At 37.5% G+C, this 21,963-nt stretch overlaps 1 protein-coding gene across 1 annotated transcript; it reads left to right on the forward strand.

The window, feature by feature from the left end:
• The first annotated feature begins 2,696 nt into the window (after window positions 1–2,696).
• LOC146730254 (tachykinin-like peptides receptor 99D) lies at window positions 2,697–9,641 on the forward strand. Its single transcript, XM_085494067.1, has 4 exons — window positions 2,697–3,358; window positions 5,756–5,906; window positions 7,420–7,619; window positions 9,449–9,641. The coding sequence occupies exons 1-4, from the start codon at window positions 2,697–2,699 to the stop codon at window positions 9,639–9,641; spliced, it is 1,206 nt and encodes a 401-aa protein (XP_085350193.1).
• The last annotated feature ends 12,322 nt before the right edge of the window (window positions 9,642–21,963 follow it).

Genomic DNA, 21,963 nt, shown 5'->3' on the forward strand with positions numbered 1-21,963 from the left:
CAATGTAATTAGTATTATTCACGCTACACGAAACACGGGCTCAGATTTAGGATACTCTCATATGTTTACACATCGGTTATAAAACAACACCGAAGCTAGGTCAGAAAGTGTAGATTTCTGAAAACAGTAAGTAACACAACCTCTCATGGTCAGTTGACTGTTTACCGAGAACAATATGTCTTGATGTACTCGGGTTGAATATCATGTCGGGAATGATATACCGAAATAAATAGTTATGAACATAAAATTATGTCTTCCAAATGAACTTCGAGTTAAACGGTACGTGAACGCTACTAGTAAACTCGCAACAATATTCATGTTCACCTACATAAACAAAATAGCAATATGATTTTAAAATTAAATGAATAATGTTTGCCATGGAAGGTCGCTCATCTAATTTCGCGCTCGTCTTAAAACAGAAATTAGTGATGAGTAAACGCCACTTTTATATGTTTATGTTTACAATCAATGATATGCTGGTTTGTGACGATTCCCTGCGTTCATTTCCATCTAAATGCATGACATAATGTGTCTTAGTCGCGGGTTTGCGAGTTCACGCGTTGTTCTTTTCAAGTTGCATCTTTATGCATGTACAGTGACACTTATGAGTATGACCATATACAGGCACATGGTTAGCATACTTTTTTAATTATTCAGTGTCATTTTTTACCATTCAAAGAAGTACATCTTAAGCAGACATACACAATGTCGACATAATTAATTAATTCAGTACAATTCAGTGTCATTTCGTGTCAATCAAAAAAGTACATCTAAAGCAGACATACATAGTGTCGATATAATTAAATAATTATTTCAAAACATGGATAACCACTTGAGACGTTTTACAGAAGCTACATGTAACAAATTACTAGACACGTCATGTCTTTTAAACATTTCATGTTTGTTCAAACCATAATCAATAACTGATAACGTGGTAGAATAAAATCAAACTAGACAAACCTCTATTCACGTAAAAAATCACGAAATTTTGTAGCAGTGAATTAAGATGCATGTGTGAATATATTGAATTTGTACTCAATAGTACAAGAGTACACGACGATATAATAGCACATTTGACTACATGGGAAATGTAGACACGTATTCTCTTGTAATTTGTCTTTGCGATTGAACCTGATCATAATAAGATAATACACATTTTGTATAATGGTTGAGTGAAATGCATTTTTTCACATTTAAATCAATAACAATATCTTACTTTAAAGAAAACTCGCATCTGCTTCCGTTTAATGATGATAGTTTGTTTGAAAACGAATGTGCGCTTACAAGGACGTGTACTGTCTCTTGGCTTTGTTCTACTGTAAATGCAGCAGATCAGTCCATTAATTATTAGTGTCTACCATAAAACAAATTTTAATTCTTCGAGGGCGGATATTACTTTTATGTTGATGGGTCATTAATTGTAACACTCGTGGATTCCAAATCCGACAACAGCGAAAATAATTACATCAAAAGAAAAAAATAACTTAAATGTCACTAGCACAAGGACTGTGATGCTGCGCTATTATCCACAATTTGACGTTCTTTACTATTTGTGTAGACATTTGCATTACTAATGTCAATATCGATATCAATTTAAAAAGAAATTGGCATTTTCGCGGTAAGTGACACGCTGGCTGATTTTAAGAAACATTCTATATCTTTACTTACTGAATTCTTGTTACCGTTCAGGTGCAGCCAAACACATGAATATATGTCACTGTACGTTTTGGGAATTAATGATATCATTGGAAAGCAATAATAAAATAGCAACTGCAGGCGTCACTGTTAAAGTTATACTTTTAATGTGTGTTCTATTTTCATTCATGTCAATCACCATGCTTGTTGCTTGTTTCTTAACCCGATAGTTATATTCATTGTCCTAATAATATGCAAATTTGGAACTATTTAAGCTCCATTGCCCCATAAACTATGATTAAAAATGGCAACAAATGTTCAAAAGTGAAATAGACATAATAAAAACAATTATCTTACAAATATCCAGTTGCCCAGAGCTCATGTCACTGAGAACTAAGCCTATTCTGTCGATCGAAATTCATTATACCCACGAATTAAAGTGAGCATGAATCAAAGTAGACCAACGGTATCCAGTTATGTGTGTATGTGTCATGTATACATGTACACCATTACCTTTCTGCTCACAATATTATGTTTTTACATTCCCATAGATATGGATTAACGTCAATGAAACCTGCAGTCAATAACCATTAGTTGGGACATTCAATTGCCTTTGTCTGATACAGCTGTCATATTGTGAAACCTTTGTATGAAATTGAAGCGTCTGGGAAAAACTGAAGTAGATATCACTGCTGAATTTGTTTTCAAGGATACTGTTGGACAGTAGCTGTCGATTTGTTTTAACTGTTCATTTTCAACTCACGTTGATGTTGATTAAAGAACAACTCGGATAATATAGGCTGATTTAGTGTATGCGTCGTTACTGAACTTTGCAGCTCAATGATGAAAGCGTGTGATTATTGGGAAGGTAATCATCTCGCATTAACCGGGCCTGACCTTCGTACACTAAGTCGATAGATCCCCGGACGTTAATACCTCCAAATTTCAACGAAAAGAGATATAAAAGGTGCATTTCATTTGTGCTGTCACGTTGGGCTGCCACGTCTTCTTCACCCAACAACGGACACCGATTGTGAATCTCCAATCCCAAATCTGCAATTATGGCATTGTCGTCCTCGTACATTGCAAGTTTGAACTTCATTCTAAATTCCACACTCACATATTCGGTAGAATACGATTACGAGTACAATTGGAACGAAACATGTCAAGATTTCCAGCAGCCAATCATAGAGACCTTTATATGGACTTTACTTTTTGGCGCGATGATTATAACAGCTGCGGTGGGAAACTGCATTGTTATGTGGATCGTCCTCGCCCATCGCCGTATGAGAACAGTGACTAACTATTTCATCGTTAACTTAGCTCTCGCCGATGCCCTAAACGCGATTTTCAATATCTCGTTCACTTTCAGCTACGTCCTCCGAAACGATTGGTATTTTGGGAATGCTTATTGCAAGATCGTACGATTTATCTCACCATTAACAGTAGCTTCAAGTATATTCACTCTAATGGCTATAAGTATAGACAGATATATCGCGATAGTTCACCCCATGAGACCGAGGATGTCTAAGGTTCTCACTAAAACAATTATCGCCGTCGTGTGGATTGCGTCAGCCGCAATCGCCCTCCCCTGGTTTATATTTACCAATATCGAATTTAGTGCATGTCCTCCTCCTGTTATAACGGACACACCCATCCACGTACGAAGAGTATGTGCCACAATATGGCCCGACCAAGAAAATTATGGAGATTGGTACTTCTGGTAAGTCTTCATATAATAGCATGATATTATGAGTTAAATACAGGACGGAATACAAGTGATATATTAGTAATATCCTGAATAGACAAAGTTTGAAATATTAATGAACGTTTTGCACTGTACAATAAGAAGGCGAGTTATAGCGGAAGTTAAATTACCTGAACGATATCCGTGTATTTCCATTCCCTGCTTCAAACAGTTTCCCGAATCATTTTGTTATTTTTAAATACGTTTTATTGCCTCCGTCATTAGGGGAATTTTAGTGCACTGCGAGATTTCGCATATTGCGTGAAATTTTATTTTGAACTTGAATTTCTTTGTTTTATAGTTCAGCGTCGAAATGCATAGGTTTCGGAGGGGATTATCGCGTTGAGATATATATTTACTTCATCGAAATGCAATGTTCGATTTCATGCATAACGCTGGATTTCGTAATGAAGGGGAAATTCTGCCATAAATAAATTCTGATTTAATATATATTTAATTTATACTTGAAGACAAATAAATAGTGAAACACAATTGTAATTTGAATGGCCTCAATGTTACTAAAGATATTTAACTGTATATGTTTAATATAACCGAAATTTATATACGTATAGTCTAACTATACGTCAATAATTACACTAAGTTTGTTTCTGCTTGATAAGATTGCATTTCACACACGTTGGACCGATGTATAGGTTTATGGCCACGATTTAGTTAAAAGTTTTCTGGTTATCGCCTCGTAGACGGTACTATAGGCTATGCAAGGAGGCACGGCTGTAATATAACATGTATTGATAAAATGGTGAAGTGTTTCATTTGGAACAGATAAATCGATCATAAAAATGTGTCTGCATAAATTCTGCTAGACGAGGCGATTATATCATACGCCCGATGCTAAAACAATGCGTTTTTATTCACAACACCTTGCATCATTATAGGAGGCGGGACCGTCTTTTAATCACCCATTTAAGGTAGAGATGCAGTATACCTGACAGGTATTGTAAATGGTTAATTAGAAAACTAAGATGACTTTTACACAACTACGTCGGTTTAAGGTAGAGATGCAGGTTCGTGGGCACTCGGAGTGACATTTTGTTTTTGCTTTTTATTATCCAAACAGTCTTGGCTATAGACTGTTAAAATTTAGTAGAATTGTAAATAATGGAACACACTCAAAAAACGATTTTAAAATATAGACAACAGGTGCAATCATTCTCTCCTTTGAATGCTTAGGAAGATTTAGCAAGGCTGTACACAAAAAATAAAAAAGAAACATGGTGAAAACAAGAAATGACGGGATCTCCATAATATGTACTATATTTAACTTTTAACAAAACGATAATACATTTAAATTTGAAACTGTTACAGCCATTTTAATTATGAGCATTAGCAATCTTCTTACAAAGTGAAGTGTTATGCAAATTAGCAATTATCTCAGCTTCTTTTCAGCGCAAATCCCAGAACTTAAAAAAAATAACTCCTAGACGTTTTGACCTTTTGTTTTGAAATTTTCACAAATGATTGACATTGTGTCTATATTCAAAACGCCGTCGGGGCATTGTTTTTGGTTGAACGGTGTTACAACAACCGTACAGACAACTAGCATGGATGTTAATTTATGCATAAACTTGAAGTAGTGAAATTTGAGCTGCTACCCTGCAAAATTGACAACTGGTAGACAGTTTTCAAGACGGCGCTTTCTTCATAGTAAACAGATGTGCCAATAAGCTAATTGAGACAGGAAACAGAAGCATGGTTTAGGAGCTATTTATTTTTAAATCACTTTTGACCAAAAAAGCACATTTTTGTGCATATTTCAAACTACAGTGTCCATGAACGAAAAATAATAACAACATTTTAAAATTCATACAACAAGCTTTCCGAAAATGTATAGTTTAAGGATGAGTCAAAGATTGATAGTGCAAATAAAAAGGTACATTGTCTAAGAAAAATGCCCGATAAAAGTAGTATACTACGTCATCGCTTAGTATTGTCAGTCTATATATCAATTAATATCAGTTGATGGTTTGTGAAACATATATAAATTGAAATTTTGTGATTTTTCCCCAGATTCTTAATCTACCTCGACTTAAACATTATCGGGTTTATGGCAGTGGGATTCGATGAAATGTTACAATTGATGGTAGATGCTAATGTTACGTGATATTTCAATGTGCGAGTTGCAATATTCGCTATGTTCCATGTACCCAAATGCTCTTCATTTTTACTATACTACATAGAGATATGTACAGACAGAGATGTGTACACAATTGGCACAATTTCAAAGTAGTTATGATCATGGTGTCGGTGAATGATGTCATGAAACAATTATTAATACACAGACCGCTGTTTTTGTCGGATACGACAGGAAGTGAAATACAACGTCAAGTTCAGTTTTACTTTGTATATATGTAGGTACAGCTTCAGTTTCATGGTGACCACGTACTTCCTACCGTTGATTGCTCAAGGCGTGTCTTATAGTATCATTGGTATTAAGCTATGGGGCAGTCAAGCTCCTGGGGAGATATCAAACAGACACAGAGAGCAGTTAAATGCAAAAAGAAAGGTGTGTATATGGTAGTAATACTATAACGTATCAATAATCGTAGTTATAATTCTCAGACTGAATACACGTGAGAGAAAGATATATAGAATTCAGGGTAAAGAAGTGAATATATCAAAGTACACATGTTATCAACCACCGTACGCTAGTAGTTCTTGGCAATCAACTGTCGTATACAAATGACTTTGAGCGTTTCTTAAATGATTGTTGCAACAGGGGAAAACGTATATAGAATACACGTCACTGATTCATTAATTCTGAAGACACTTGGTATATACTAACTTTGACGTTAGAATGACATTTTATGAATTATGATGCCACAGCTGTTGAACATTAGAAACATTACATGTATATGATGTATATGTGATATTATCATACCAGTACATCTGTTGAACATAAGAAACATTACATGTATGTGATGTTTACGTGATATTATCAGATCAGTGCATCCGTTGAACATTAGAAACATTACATGTGTGTGATGTATACGTGATATCATCAGATCAGTGCATCCGTTGAACATTAGAAACATTACATGTAAGTGATGTATACGTGATAGTGCCAGATCACAGCAAATCAGGTTGTATAATATCGTGAGTGTTAAGAGGATATGCGCCGCAAATAGGCTTTCCACGCCGAATGAACCGTAAACATGCATTCCATAATCAAAAAAAAATATCCTGGGGGACAATGATCTGATACCCTCAGTTAAAAATATATCAAATGGATTTAAGTAAAGCGGGATATTTTCACCTTATTTCATAGACGAAATAGGTGTCGTAATAGTCAATTTTGCGGTTGTCAAGTCGACGACTCTATTGTCATCAACTAACTTTTGCCGATGATACCAAAGCGCCCTAAAAGTACGTAAATGTATTCGCGTTTGTGAGCTGTAAGTCAATGAACACTATAAAGATTAATGTTAATTAATATTCCTGTCTCGACGTAATATTCTATATCGTATCCTGGCAGTACAGTTGTGCATCGAAAATGTAGTTTAATTACCTGTCTCATATTAATCTTAAAGATGTCGTAGATATTGACCACCATAGATGTCAGTTTAGTATACGAGCGAATCTTTTACTGCATAAGTTTGGCGACTATCTCTTAACTCTCTCAGAGTGTGCTAAAACAATATTTTGGTAGGTTGTATGGGTAACCATATGACTGCAGTAAGGGTGTAGTATGTGTTATTAGTCATGTGGATACATTTGACAGCTTATATAGCGAACAATGTGAATTTAAGGAACGCTTATACAAATCCAGCAACATTGTTTTATTAACTGAGATGCTAACACGTTATATAAAATGGAGATTATCCTTGATGTAGCAATGAATCAGATTATTGCCACGAGCCATTGTGCATTACCTTAATTTATTCATTCACCTATTTATATTTAATTGAAATACCCTTTTTATTTGAAATAAAGCACAACAAAATGTATTTGACCAAATGTAAGTATTTGTCGATATGTGTGACCAGAAAATAATGTACGTTTACCTGTTTTGCATACAGGTTGCGAAAATGATGATTCTAGTCGTTGTTATCTTTGCATTCTGCTGGCTTCCGGTTCATATCTACTTCCTACTGGGACGAAGCTACAGCGATGTATTGTACAGTCATCCTAATGCCCGTGAGATTTACATGGCTGTGTTTTGGTTGGGAATGAGCAATTCAATGTACAATCCGTTTATCTACTGTTGGCTGAACGATAGGCAAGTTGTCACCCAAACATATCTCTTCTGGTAACTATGTAATGTCGTTACCTTTAGCATATGAAGCTTAGTACTTAAGGTTTAATTGCGACAGGTTGTGGAGATTATCGACGCTATTAATGGCTACTACACAATAAACATCCTGCTTGGGACAAACTCAGAATACATTAAAAGACTTGGTTTGGTTCATAGGAAGTCAATTGTTCATACAATCGCCTTATTATTGCACAAGACAGTCAATGTTAGCCGTCTTTCCGATGATGAACTTATCTTCAGCGCATTACTATGTCTAAATCCCTTCTTCTGAGAATAGGCAAGATTATTTTGTTTCCTTCGTATAATTAAAATGAACTCTCTGTTTATCATATACTATCCGCATTCCAAGGCTTCACCCCATTCATTTATAGCTTTAGAACAGGATTCAAGAAAAGTTTTCCATTTGCTTCCGTGTGTACACTATACCTCTGACGAATGGAACAAATCGTTGGAATACAAAAAAATTGGCATACAAAAGCCGAGTACATGACGTATCCGCGATCAGAAATAAGATGATGTCACGAGTGTGAAAGCAAAGCTCGTTTCTGGTTGGTCGTTTTGTCCCACGTCGTATGCTCCCCTATGGAATGTGACTGAATTGCATGACTATTTTTTGATGAAACCATTGCATTAAGACATCATGTAGAGCACAAGGTTTTAGATCCGTGTCTGAATTGATATTTACATTTAGTTACATGTATAATACATATATATTGATTTTTGATTAACGGGTAAATTAAAACAAAGCTACTTTAACTTGTATTATAAACACTTTAGAATCCCGTTGGCACGCCAGTCACACTGGTTCTCACTTCAAAAGGTCACAACCCCCCCTGCTAAATGTTAACTGTTAAATATAATACTTATATACATATACACACATCATATCACTCTACCTTACTTTCTTGAATCACAGTACGTTCCAGCATTTCTATTTACTCGTTTTTTTGTAAAAGACCGTTGGTGGCTCCACTATTTATTCACCTGGACAGTTCAGTAAGCAAATGTTGACTAAATTTTGGTGCGCCACCAGCGGCTAAATCCTCTAATATCATGATTTATATTATTTGATATACCTCATTGATGGCGCTTTTGCGGTTTAATACGAAAAATTACTTTCACGAGTACATATAAAGTTGAAGTTGATAAAGTTCATTTATTTTCATTTAGTATTTTATATACAGGGAGAAATTGTTGGCAATATTATTCAATACGAGATATAATGAGTTCATTATGTTTCTGCACATTCCTTACTACATACACAATGTTCACATGCGCAATTAGTGTGCTGCAGCCACTCCGAAGTGTCCGTCATTTCTTGTAGACACTTAAAGATAGTATCCATATATTCAATCACATGCCGCTCACATGACTAGCTTACCAAGTTCACGACGTCTTATATAACTTACAAACTACGTATACAATGTTCATAGTCGTGTAAGATAATATAAGATCAGAATTATATTTCGCGAACACCAACCATTTCACACACTAAAACATTTGTATTTCAGTTTACCAAAAAAAATACCTGGATTTTGGTGTCGTTCTTCAACGCACACAGTCATGACCCTGTAATACAGGTTTCTATACCATTCTCAGGATTTCCCAATACTCCAAATGCAAAACATTACCAATTAAGTTGTGGTGTAACTATTAAGCAAAATTGCGGATTTGATGACGTATGGCGACATTAATGACGTACTGCACAACATGGCGGATATGACGACTTACTTAGTCAAAATGTCGTTTTCAGTATGTCCTTGAATAAGTTAAACGCATTTATTCTCTTACAGATTCCGGCGCGGCTTCAGGAAGGCCCTTAGTTGGCTGCCGTGTTTCAAATGGGCGCAAGATGAACGGGTCGATTCTCAACGACCAACAACTCTGAGCGGCACGTATAGTACCAGTCAGGGGATGAAGTTGATGAGGAACGGATCAGACATGAAAACAACGGTCGACGAATCCATGCTAGAGAATACGTTTTAAACCATAACAATTGTAATGATCTTTGCTTTTTGTCAGAAGAAAGTACGACGATATCGGAGCAAGCAAATGACACATGTCTACAAACTTACAAAATTTACAAATGTTTCACGGTAAAGTGAAATGTTGTGTTGCTTCCGGTCAACAATGATGGACGATAGACAACGGGGCGTCTATTTTAAACTATATTTGTAGGTAAGGCCAGACTTTTATTATCCCTTGTTTCGCGAACCCGCCGAATGAACAAGAGCCGAAAATGAAATAAAAATGCAATTTTATTTCAGCGTAATTTCTCGCGCCCGCCGACATGTAAGCGCAAAAAATTGCTAAAAAAATATTATTTGTATCTTCATTTTTTTACCGCACGCCGCAAAACAAATCCAAGTTGCATTTTCGTGTGAGTATCATGATCAAAGTACCGAATTCTCGCGCAGATGAGAAACAAGGTTATACATGGAATAAAATTGTATTTCATCTCTTCTCTCCGATCAATGATCTCACTTACAATTTTTTGAGAATCATACAAATCTAATGGAAAAAAAAAATATATTTTTGTGTTCGCCCTCCTCAAAAAAATGCCTTATAAAAACTCGAGAAACAAGGAATGAAAAAGGCTCGCCTAATGTTATGATGAGCTAATGTTGACAATTAGAAATGAGTCTGAACCAATTTGTGAAGAGCCAATCCCAAGACTGGTTACAAACCAGTTGAGCGATTGGTCTTACGATTGGTTGTTGACACATTCTGAATAGGCCACGCCTCCAACTGTGCCGCGCGTTCTAGCCAACCGTTTATTATTCATAAATAGAGTCAATTTGTGTAGTTTTCTTGATTTATTCTGCAGATATCGGTAAAATATAGGTAAGGTTTTGGCAAAACTTGAAAGAGCAACTAATTTTCTTCAACTAAGTATTTTTTATAGATTTTATTTTAATTCTGTTTGTCTGTTTTTTCTAATTTAAAAAATATGAGCATTCATCTCTTGTCTATTTCGTACACAAGATACGAGACGATACCCCCCTCGCTTATAGGGACTGCGTATAGTTGATCATAGTTCCTGGGCTCCCTGTGATTCGGGTCGCAGCATGAATGCACGACATAAATTGTTACGTCGAAAACATTGTTAATAAACGAACTGCTGTCTACTTTGTATTTTCTTTCTTACTGTTTCAGGCAACTTATCGAGAAAAAATGTCTGAGTCGTTAGTCATTCATTGAGAGATCGGTGTCGTCTAGTTTGTAAGATTAGGAGAATGTATCTGAGTATGTCCCGTGATGAAGTTGCTGACACTGTCTGCAGCGGCTAAAGGTTAAAGCAGAAACAGGCAATCTAGGTCGGCGCTAAGTACATATGATTTTGGATGTTTGACAATTACTGAAACAGTTTATAGAATATGAATTTGAGAAGAAATGTCACCTGTGAGTGAGAACATTAACACTCCGACTACAAAACTTGTTGTCAATCATCAATTGTGTTATATATATTGAAAGTGGAGTCATGTAACTTTGTAGGCATCCTTTAATCTATGTTTTGTATTTTACCTAAAACGTTCATGGAATCATTGGAATAAACGGTGTGCATTGCCGTCATAAAAATGATACTTATTTACAATTCTGGAAGTACAGTTAGAATCTACCAAGTGTGCTTGTGATTTACATAACAAAGGATGTTTACGATCTACTGACTTGCCCACGTCAGTGCCTGCATGTCATTGTAAGACAGCTTCGAGCAAGACCACATTCTGATTGGCTTCTTTGGAAACCCAGGTGGTGTATCTTAAACTTGTGCCATTTATGCTCTATAAATATGCTAGATTGAGGACTGTTTCATCATTTCAATTGTGTGTTGCTGCTACGATTTTGTGAGACAAATGATACGGACTTCAATCATCATTAGGTGAGACTTGTATGAGATGCTCTTCGATCTCCTGCTTTCAGCGGTGCCTCCAAAATAACAGCGTTACCCTGCAAGTAAGACTCTTCGGTGTTGTGTTGTTGATTGTCATCAATTTCCATATCCTGGAACTGTGAGAATTGCCGATACACACTTCCCCGGGCAATCCCCTATTTTAGTGAATGTATTCATTGTATTATTCTGTGCTTTGTTTCTGATCATTATTTTGTGAAGTATTAAAGCCAGTAGCTTTAACTTGATTTTTTGGTGTGTGTGTATTTCATTTTCAGTATTATTGTCTTGTCTACCCCATTCTAGCAATGCACGAACGCCTGTCCACTGTGTGTCATGTGGGTGACCCTATCAATATCAATAAGTAATCCTTACACTGTGACAAACTTCTACACGCCGTTTGGATGCCACAACCTCTTTGAGGGATATGCGTTGAATTTATATGTTAGGTCGATACAATACCATAGATTCAATGCGGAGTGCATATAACAATTCTTTGTGTTGGCGACTAAATACAAACAAAAAATTACCTGCTGATCAATACACAATTCAATTATTCTTATGACAATTGTGTGCAATTTTTAAAAATGTGATTCGTTAAGTAAATAATGATCTTGTTAAACCCATCTATCAATCGAGTAAATGGCATTCACTAACGACGTGACAACATGACGTAGTCGTTTTGTAAAGCGCGCCATCTTGTTTTTTTATCTTGCTGATCGATGTTATTTTGCTCGTTAATGTATGTTTAATTAAATTGAAAGATGACAAGAAATGATGTAATGTTTAGTTTCCACAAATGATTGAATAAGTTTGTTTAAAAAAAGGACAAACACTGAATTAATGCGTTGAATTTATATGTTAGCAACGGTCCGTTTAAACATTTTACGTCGAACTAGGGAGTTTTGCAGTAGGGGGCAATTTTGTTGTCATTTTTTACAGATTAAAAAACTAAACATCGCCAAGCACTAAACAGCAGTCCAATGAACGAGCACTGTCCCCTGTACGCACATGAGTACGTCTATATCGATCACACACCCTTCAATTTATATTCTTTTGGAAAATAGTCGGCGGGACGAAACGTTCATGCGACATTCAGGTAAGACAGATGTTATTGTTAATAGCGTTGTGTATATTCATATATAGTAGTAATAATACAAACAATATAACGTCAACTGAATTGCGCAAAATAATAACAATTTGTAAAATTAGGTTTTGTCACATTTCAAGCACATTTTTGCCTTAGTTGTGTTTGTAGTCACAAAAACGTTAATCATACAGGAGTTTGAATAATGGGAACCATCGCAGTAGTATATAAGTAATATGGTGCAACAAACGAATGTTAACTGAAAAAACGACATCATTTTGTTTTAAAATATTGGATCTTTATGGGGAAAGAACATATACCAATGATGTGAGAGTTAGCTTCCAAACGATTATCCACGTTATTATTAATGTTGTATGCATATACGAACAAAATACACAAATACCCTTTCAGAGTGAACAGGCGGTTTAGTTAGTGTAACAGCAAGCGCCGGGTATATGAATTGCTAATATGACGAGGAACTCGCTTAGTACAACACATATACGAATATTTTGAGTGAATGTGGCGGGAATTAAATCCATGTCCTATATTTAGAATATTTTATTCAATCCATCGTGGATTAAATACAGAGAATTGACATTCCGGTCACTTCAACCATTCTAACAAATAAATATAATCAGTCAAATGGAATTATGCAACGGTAACAGACTGTAGAGTATTTACACAGTGTGTGTATAAAGTCTGTGGGACTGAAGTACCCACGTTGGTCTCTCTTCGTTTCCCTTTTATCGGCACACTGTTGAACTGCGGTTAAATTTCAGTTACACCTCACTGAGTGAGTCGCGTTACAGACTGGGTGCTATATCGTTGGGACGATTGTCTATTGTATTAATAAACTGTGGCGGCACGATGTGTTATTAATAACCACCCAATAGTTCGTCTATTACTCGTACGCATATGTCGCAGAACTCTTCAAAATCATTCGACAAACTAGCCCACGAAGTGATATGAATATATTATATAGCAAATCCTTTAGTAAAATAAAAATTCGATTCGATTTTCTTCTAATTTATTGCGAGTTTTGAATGCAAATTGAATTACTGGTAACTCAATTTAAAGTACATTTTTGAGAACCAGATGTGTCCAGTTTGACCAGAATTCAGAACATCACTACTTTGCCTAATTTAAACATTTCCCATGAAGACATCTGTATATCTCAGTACATCAAACAATTAATTCTATATTTTGAGTTTCACACCAATTGACAGCAACTCAAACGGTCAGAAATGTTATCAATGGTAATCACACAAATATGAAGTGTATTTAAACCATTTTACTCGACAAACAGTAAGTGGCATCTCATGTACTGATTTAACCTGAGATCAAAGTATTGTGTTTCATTCTGTAATTGCGAATGGATTTGCTCAATGTACAATTATGAAGTTTCCGCTAAATGAATTCTCGGGACACAGTGTATTTCACGTCCATTTATCAATTGCGAGTGAGTCAGTGGGTTCAAGTCCGAAATATCTGACGCAACATGAGTCAGAGGACGTGCATTAATTGCGCACTCGATTTCTGTGATAAGTGTCGCCAATTCAGTATATGACACACAAGCTCTGCCCAGTATTTTCTTCAGGAAAGTTTTTGTGATCGATATCATGCGTTCGAATAGCCCTCCACACCACGGACTGCGTTTCGGTGTGAAGCGCCAAGTGATACGATTCTCGGAAAGGTGCTGTAATACCATGGGATCAGTGCTGATTTTCCGAAGTTCGTTTGCGGCGGAGACAAATGTCGATGCATTGTCTGACACGATTAGAGTGGGCGTTGATCTACGTGCCTCGAATCGACGCAAGGCTTGAAAAATGACTATGTAGAAAGATCTCTGACCAATTCTAAATGGACAGCCCGTGACACCGTGCAGGTAAACAAACAAATGTACACCTTTACTATTGACTGTGTAATGGTGTATTTGACAAGCAAATGTCCGGTGTAGTCAATCCTAATCGTAGAGAATGGCACGGTTTGTTGTACTCTAAATTTGGGTAAAGGCGCCGGTATTGGTTTTGAGTATGCTGACCCGTCCACACGTTTACAAACCACGCAACGATGAATGACAGCTTTCACGAAGCGTCGCATTGATGTAATCCAGTAGTTTTCGCGTAGTCTTGAAGTTGTAGCGTTGGTTCCGGTATGCTGAAGTCGGACGTGTGCGTCACGAATAACTAAAGTAGTATATTGATGTTTACCGGGTTAGGAGTAGTGGATGTGTCGCATTTATTGGTAAATTCGCGTTTTGTATGCGACCACCAGCTCTAATCTGTTGATTGTCATCGACAAATAACTTGAGTTGTTTACAGAGAGAGCCAAGATGCGAGTTATTTTTGACAAGACTGTCAATGAGTTCCCCGTAATGTTGACGTTGATTGGATTTAATCCACAGTTGTTCGGCTGATATCATCTCGTTGGCGTCAGGCGTTGATTTCTGGGCGTTGTTCTCTGAATCAGAGACGATTGGCGCGTTCAAGTTGAGTCGAGTTTTAAGAACTTTGATAAATCTCAAAACATAAACTGTTACACGCAATAAATGTGACAAATTGCGGTAAGAGTCAATATGAAATACTGCGTCGGCGTTGAAAGTTGCTACTTCGGGTATCACTTTGGGTTCGGCAGAGTTAACTTTGAAATGTTCGCTTATTGTGGCCGACTCGAAGTGAGCGGTGATTTCATCTCGATCAAAATTGGGTGAAGTCGTAGCCGCGTGTAGTATATTTGATTCAGGCGAGGTGATTTCTGATGTAGTATTACGTTTCACATGGCGATTGGATTTCTGTTTAGCGGGTTCAAATAAAACGCATATTGGCCAGTTGTCTTTATTTGTCAACCATTTGGGTCCTTGCCACCAGTACTTGGAATTAATCAGTTCTGTCGGTGAAACGCCTCTAGTGACTAGATCGGCCGGGTTTTCTGTGGTGTTGACATAACGGTGTTCTTAGGGAAAGGCGTTGATTTGGTGACTCTATCGGACACCAAATACACGGCGGCTCCGTAGGCCTTTGTTGACGCGTCGGTGAAAGTGTGTATTTCGACGTTGGTTGGGTTATCAGCAAAATACTTGCGGTTCATTTTGTAGTCGGTTATTGTCCGCAGATCTTCGGCAGTGTTTTGCCATATTGGTAATAATTCTGATTCGATCGGTTTGTCCCAACTATGATTAGTCAACCATAACTGTTGAATTATGAGTTTTGCGCGGACTTAAATTGGTGTGTAATATCCCAGGGGGTCGTATAAGCTAGCACAGTAGGCTACGATATCTCGCTTAGAAGTTAACGGTCCAAATGATGGAGCGCGCAGTTATTTGGCTTGTAGGACGTTGTCCGCGGAATTCCATTTGATTCATAGAATTGAAACGTCGTCTTTGGGGTTTGCTCGACCGTCGGTTTCGATGATTTGTTTCAGTAATGGAACGCTCGTATTCCATTTTCTGAGATTGAATTTCTTGGTAGAGAGAATACGTTGAGATTCATCGTAGAATTGCATCGCCTTTTGTATGGTTGCACTGCCCGTGACGACATCATCTACATAAATGTCCCGTTGTAAAACTTGTGTTCTGCAGTTAGATGTCTAAGTGCGGCGTTCAAAATAAAAGGCGAGCATGTAGCGCCGAATAAAACCGATCTAAATTGATAAGTTGCAAATGAACTGTTGATATCGGCTGGGTCTGTTAACCACAGAAATTTGGTATAACGACGGTCAGATTCGTGTAGCTTGATTTGCAAAAACGCGTTCTCAATATCAGCCGTTACTGCAATGGGATTTGACCGAAATCTAAGTAAAATCGATGTCAATGAATTGAGTAGCGGCGGTCCAGTGTCCAAACATTGCAAATTGGTTGAGGCTTGGTTGGTTTTTACTTGCCGCGGAACAGTCATATACTATTCGAATGGGTGTCGACACGCTGTCCTTTTTGTATTTGAGTCGTTATCGTCGACCTTTTCGATATATCCATGTTGTAGTTGATCCGCGATTATTGAATTGTAAACCGGGATAATTTCCTTGGGTAGTTTCGCTATCATATTCCTGGTGCGTACGTTTGCCGCTTGAAAATTGGTTGGCAGCGTTGGGTGTTCTCGTTTCCATGGTCATTTTGCGATGTATCTGCCGTCTTCTGTGCTGAGATTGTGATCAATGTATTTATTATATATTGTTCACTTTGAGCAATTTTCAGCTCATTTGCCTGTATTTTGTCGCGAACTCCAACTGACTCTAAATCCCAAAATGTTGTGACGAGTTTGTCAAGTTCCGTATCGGGTGCTTTCACGGTTGATATGTGAAATGTTTGGACATTGTGGGCTCTCCTCCTAGTTGATGGGATAGGCCCCGAAAGCACATATCCAAAGGCTGAAGAGATTGGATGGGATACGATTCACGGATTATATGCGAGCCGACATAATCCCAATAGTGGTCTGCACCAATCAGAACGTCGATGTTCATGTGTGTACCGCTGGAGAGAGGGTGCGCCAGGTCGAGATTGCGTAAGGGTCCGATGTTACGCAAGTCGTGCGTAAGTTAGTTATCCAAATTGTTCGAGATCTCGTCGACTACCAAAAGGTTTATTGCGCCTTTGAAACCGTCTCTTTGCAGGAGGCCGACTGTTGATCGAGGTACTGTTTTGTAACCGGTTCGAGGATTGGCGAAGCATTTCAAATTGAGTGTTTCCCAAAACTTGGGTTTGGCTGTATCGAAGTGGCGAACTTGCTGGTTATAAAACTTCGATCTGCTCCGTTGTCGAATAGAACAGTAGCGATCTTGGATTCACCATCGCCAAATACGGAGACTCTTGCCGTTTTAAGTAGAACGCGTGGTTGTGGCGCCGGGTCGACGTTTGATCGTTTTCCGAGAGATGGTCGGCGCTGAGTGAGGTTTGAAGCATGAGCGAAATGAACACGCGGCGCGTCGGGTTTGATTTGAGGTGCATCCGTTGAAGCACAGGGAGCCCGGGAACTATAATCAACTGTAATACGCAGTCTCTATGAGCGGGGGGTGGGGGGGTGGGGGTATCGGCTGGTATCTAGTGTAAGAAATAGACAAGGGATGAAGGCTCCAGCCAGCTCACATTTTTTAAACTCGAATGAAAACTAAAATATGAAAAAAAATACCAGGTTGAAGAATATTAGTTGCTTCTTCAAATTTCGCCAAAGCCCTACCTATATTTTACCGATATCTGCAGAATAAATCAAGAAAACTACACAAATTTACTCCATTTAAGATTTCCTAACGGTTTGCCCGAATGCACGGCACAGTTGGAGGCGTGACCTGTTCAGCATTTGTCAACAACCAATCACAAGACTGGTTACGAACCACATCGAGGTCACGACTCGGTTAGCCTTGCTCAACTGGTTCGTAACCAGTCTTGTGATTGGTTGTTGACAAATGCTGAACAGGCCACGCCTCCAACGGTGTCGTGCATTCGGACTAACATTTAGGAATTCCTAAATGGAGTCAATTTGTGTAGTTTTCTTGATTTATTCTGCAGATATCGGTAAAATGTAGGTAAGGCTTTGGCGAAATTCGAAGGAGCAACTAATATTCTTCAACCTGGTATTTTTTTTGATTTTATTTTGTATTTTTTTCGTCTGTTTTTTCGAGTTTAAAAAATGTGAGCTGGCTAGAGCCTTCATCCCTTGTCTATTTCTTACACTAGATACCAGCCGACACCCCCCCCCCCCGCGCTCATAGGGACTGCGTATTACAGTTGATTATAGTTCCTGGGCTCCCTGTGGTTGAAGTAGTCAAATGAATCGATGTGTGGTGCTTGGCTTTGCATAAGCGACACGAGAAATGCGACCGACAACCGCGTGATAAGTGGTGTCCTAGACAGTTGAAGCAAATTTGTTGTCTTGAATAAATTTCACTCTGTCTGCACGAGTTGCAATAGTGCGACAGTCGGTAGTATAATGCCTGCCCTTACAGTACGAACAGTGAGGTTGCTTGCGTTGTGATTTCCGTGTAGTTTTGTTTGAAGTGTGCGTTTTGTTTTGCTAGTTGACGTGTGTTCCAGCTCCTTGATTTGGTTGCGAATACTGGCTGTTAGTGTTGAACGCAGAAATAGTAGATGGGTACGGTTCACTGTCAATTCTGTCTGCGATTTCCACGACTTTGAATACTTGGAGCATATGTTTACTGAGTAATGATAATGTCCAGTCTTCATCGGTAGCATTGGATCTCGCTAGTTGTTGTTGAAATGCAACAGGTAATCTGGACAGCAACATAGGAATCAACAATCCCTCATATTCGGTTTCGTTTTTGCCGAGTGCGGCGAGTGCTCGAACTGAGACGTCTATGTTGTCGTGGAACTCTCGTAGAGCTGTAGCATTGTATTCGGGTAGCGGTTGAGTATATAATGCTTTCATGTGCGCGCTTATAACTGACCGAGTACGACCATACCGCTTCTCCAACAGTTCGTACGTATTGTAATTGGCGTCCGACATTTGAAATCCTTCGATCAGTTTTCTCGCACCATCTCTGACTAGCGATCGAAGATATGTGAACTTCTGGGTCTCAGTAATTGTGGTGTTTGAATCGATAGTATTCTTGAAACTGTCATTGAACTCGCTCCAAATAAGCGGGTCGCCATGAAACGGAGTTATTTCTAGGCGCGGTAGTTAAACATTGTGTTGAGATGAGCCCCGTTGAGTTGTTCGGGATGGCGGATTTGGAGTTTGAACTTGAGGCACCGCTGGGTCGTTCTTTGAGAGAAATAATGTGATTCGAGCAACACGATTGAGTGCGTTTATCTCGTACTGGTCCGTTTTGGAAAATTCCTGGTCTGTTACATCGACAGTGTTCGTGATATTGGCATCAGCGGTGACGAGTGCTCCCAGTCGTGTATCGACGGCCATTTTCCTTGTAGCGATGTCTTGATAAGCGATGTCCTTGTTTGGCGCTGCATTGTAATTAGTGAACGACTCTTCGAGGGGTTGTAAGACTGCTTCTAATTTGGCCCTTGCCCTGTCTCTTGTCTTGATCAATGCTTGTAATTTGGGTGGCATGTTGAAAACTTAAAGTGTTACTCACAATAGTTGAAGATCTCTTGAGTTGTACAGGTTGAAAGTTCGTTGTCCTAATTGAAGAACACGTGTTGATTCAATTTCGCGGTTTTTCCGGAGCGGTCTCTTGCAATGTTCAGTGGTGATTCTTGGTCATGAAATAGCGAACGTTGAGTGAATCTTGATGTCCTGCAGAAATATATCCTGGTCTCGGCACCAGTTTGTAGCTGTGGGAATTCGGTTCGAATAAATCGCCACGTTTAATAAATCTCCACAGAACATACAGCAGACTCAAGTGATCGAGTTCAAAAGAAAGTCGTAATGACTTCTTTATTCATGGGTAGCACGCTGAACATTTCATCCAGTAATTACAGCAGCAGTACAAACTTCAGTATTAAACTGCGAGTGCCCTTGATGAGGGGCAAATAGGTGAATAACTTGAAAAACTAAGAACTAAATTCAAATGTGGACTCCATTGATGACCGCCATATCCATCGAGAATAGGAATCATGGGTAACACTTGCATAATAATTAGCATGTTTGAGGCCGATTCCATTACTCATAGGGGTAACTCTTAATGTACGAACACATATAAATGATCTAACAGTGAAATAATATGGTAATTTCCTCAGTTAATAGAGAAATATGAATAAACTAGAATAATCTAAACTGTCTATAAAGAAAACACTAGATGAATAAATCTATCTGAATGTAGAAATGTATTTATACATATTCTTATGCATTTAACTAGCTAACAAACACACATGTTGACCTGTTCCCCGACAATAGCTTCTCTGTTGATTTTATTATAGAAGCTCTTAAAAATATATTGTGTAAAAAGAAAAATCTGTCTTCTCTTAGTCAACTAATAAGTAAGAAGGTAATTACAAAGTGTATGACTGAGAAAATAACTGCTTCTGGTCTGGCTTTTTGTCACTTGAACTTGGTTTATAGCATAGGAGGGACAAATGGATTGGTGAAGTTGCTTAGTGAAGATTATTTTGGTCATCCACGGGTAACCAAACATAAAAAAACATTATTGTCACTATCACAGTTTTTTGAAAAGAAGTAACTATATTTAAAACAATGATTAATGAATCTTGTGATATTTTTTTAGTTCACTAATCCATCCATTCGTTACATGACTTCTTTGGAAACACTAGACTGATATTTGGTATGTAAATGTCTCTTAGGGTGAAAATGGGATTATTCATGCAATGTTAGGGGGGGTGTCATTCAGTGATGCTATTAGTAATTTTCATTTTTTTATTATTTTTTTATTAACAGGCACATTGGCATATTTTCAGAAAAGAAAACACTTTTTTTGTCCATTGAAGGGTATTGTATCTGAATTTATGTATTTATATCCAGATTTAAAAAAAAATACATACAATTGTATATTAATAAAATGATCAAGCAAGTGTTATAAGGTACTAGGTACATGCAAAGAATGAATGAAATCGGTCCACAGGATTTATGGACCACATTTATTTATTTATCGGTATATGAATATTTAAAATGGATTTATGGAACTCTTTTATTTATTTATCGATATATGAATATATAAAAAAAAACAGAACTCAAAATAAATATTACTTACAACAGTACTGATCTTTTTGTCACTTCATGTATGTAACACTAGTCATACTCTGCCTTTTATGTATGGTACAGCACCCCATCCCCACCACCATGCACACATGTGTCCTAACTGAGAATACAATGCTTTCATCAGTATCCCCCAGAAGAAAATAATACTTCATTGCATTAGTGGCTTCACTTTAAATTTCTATATTTCCAATGAAAGGTAAGAACATTCTCCCAAGCACCCAGCCAATATATATAAACTGTACTTCATATATAAAACAATATAATCTACTGATGTTGGATGTACATGACCACATTTGATGTACCCCGGTATGTATATTGACAAGGGCACTGACAGAGGTCAGAGGTCAAAGGTCACGTAAATGATCCAACATTGCCACCAAGATTATTGGAACTGATAATTAAACTATTTTTTCTCAAAAAGTAGTGCATCAGCATACCATTTTCAATGTACAATATTGAATAACTTCAGAAATACTTAACATATGCACAATTTCAAGAGATTTCCATGGATGAAATTTTTTTGTAGGACGTTTCTATGAGTTTTTTTTTATCTAAAATACAAAACCAAATGAAGGAAACTATTGTTTTCTTTAAAAGGTAATTTCTTAAATTCATTAGAATTGAATTTGAACATGAACTCATATTATGTGCTGATAGGATAAAACCAATTTCCGTAAAAAAATTGGATTAAGACTGAGTATAAATGACAACTTA

Source organism: Saccoglossus kowalevskii, chromosome 19, assembly GCF_978046115.1.
Source record: "Saccoglossus kowalevskii chromosome 19, keSacKowa6.1, whole genome shotgun sequence".
Lineage (NCBI taxonomy): Eukaryota > Metazoa > Hemichordata > Enteropneusta > Harrimaniidae > Saccoglossus > Saccoglossus kowalevskii.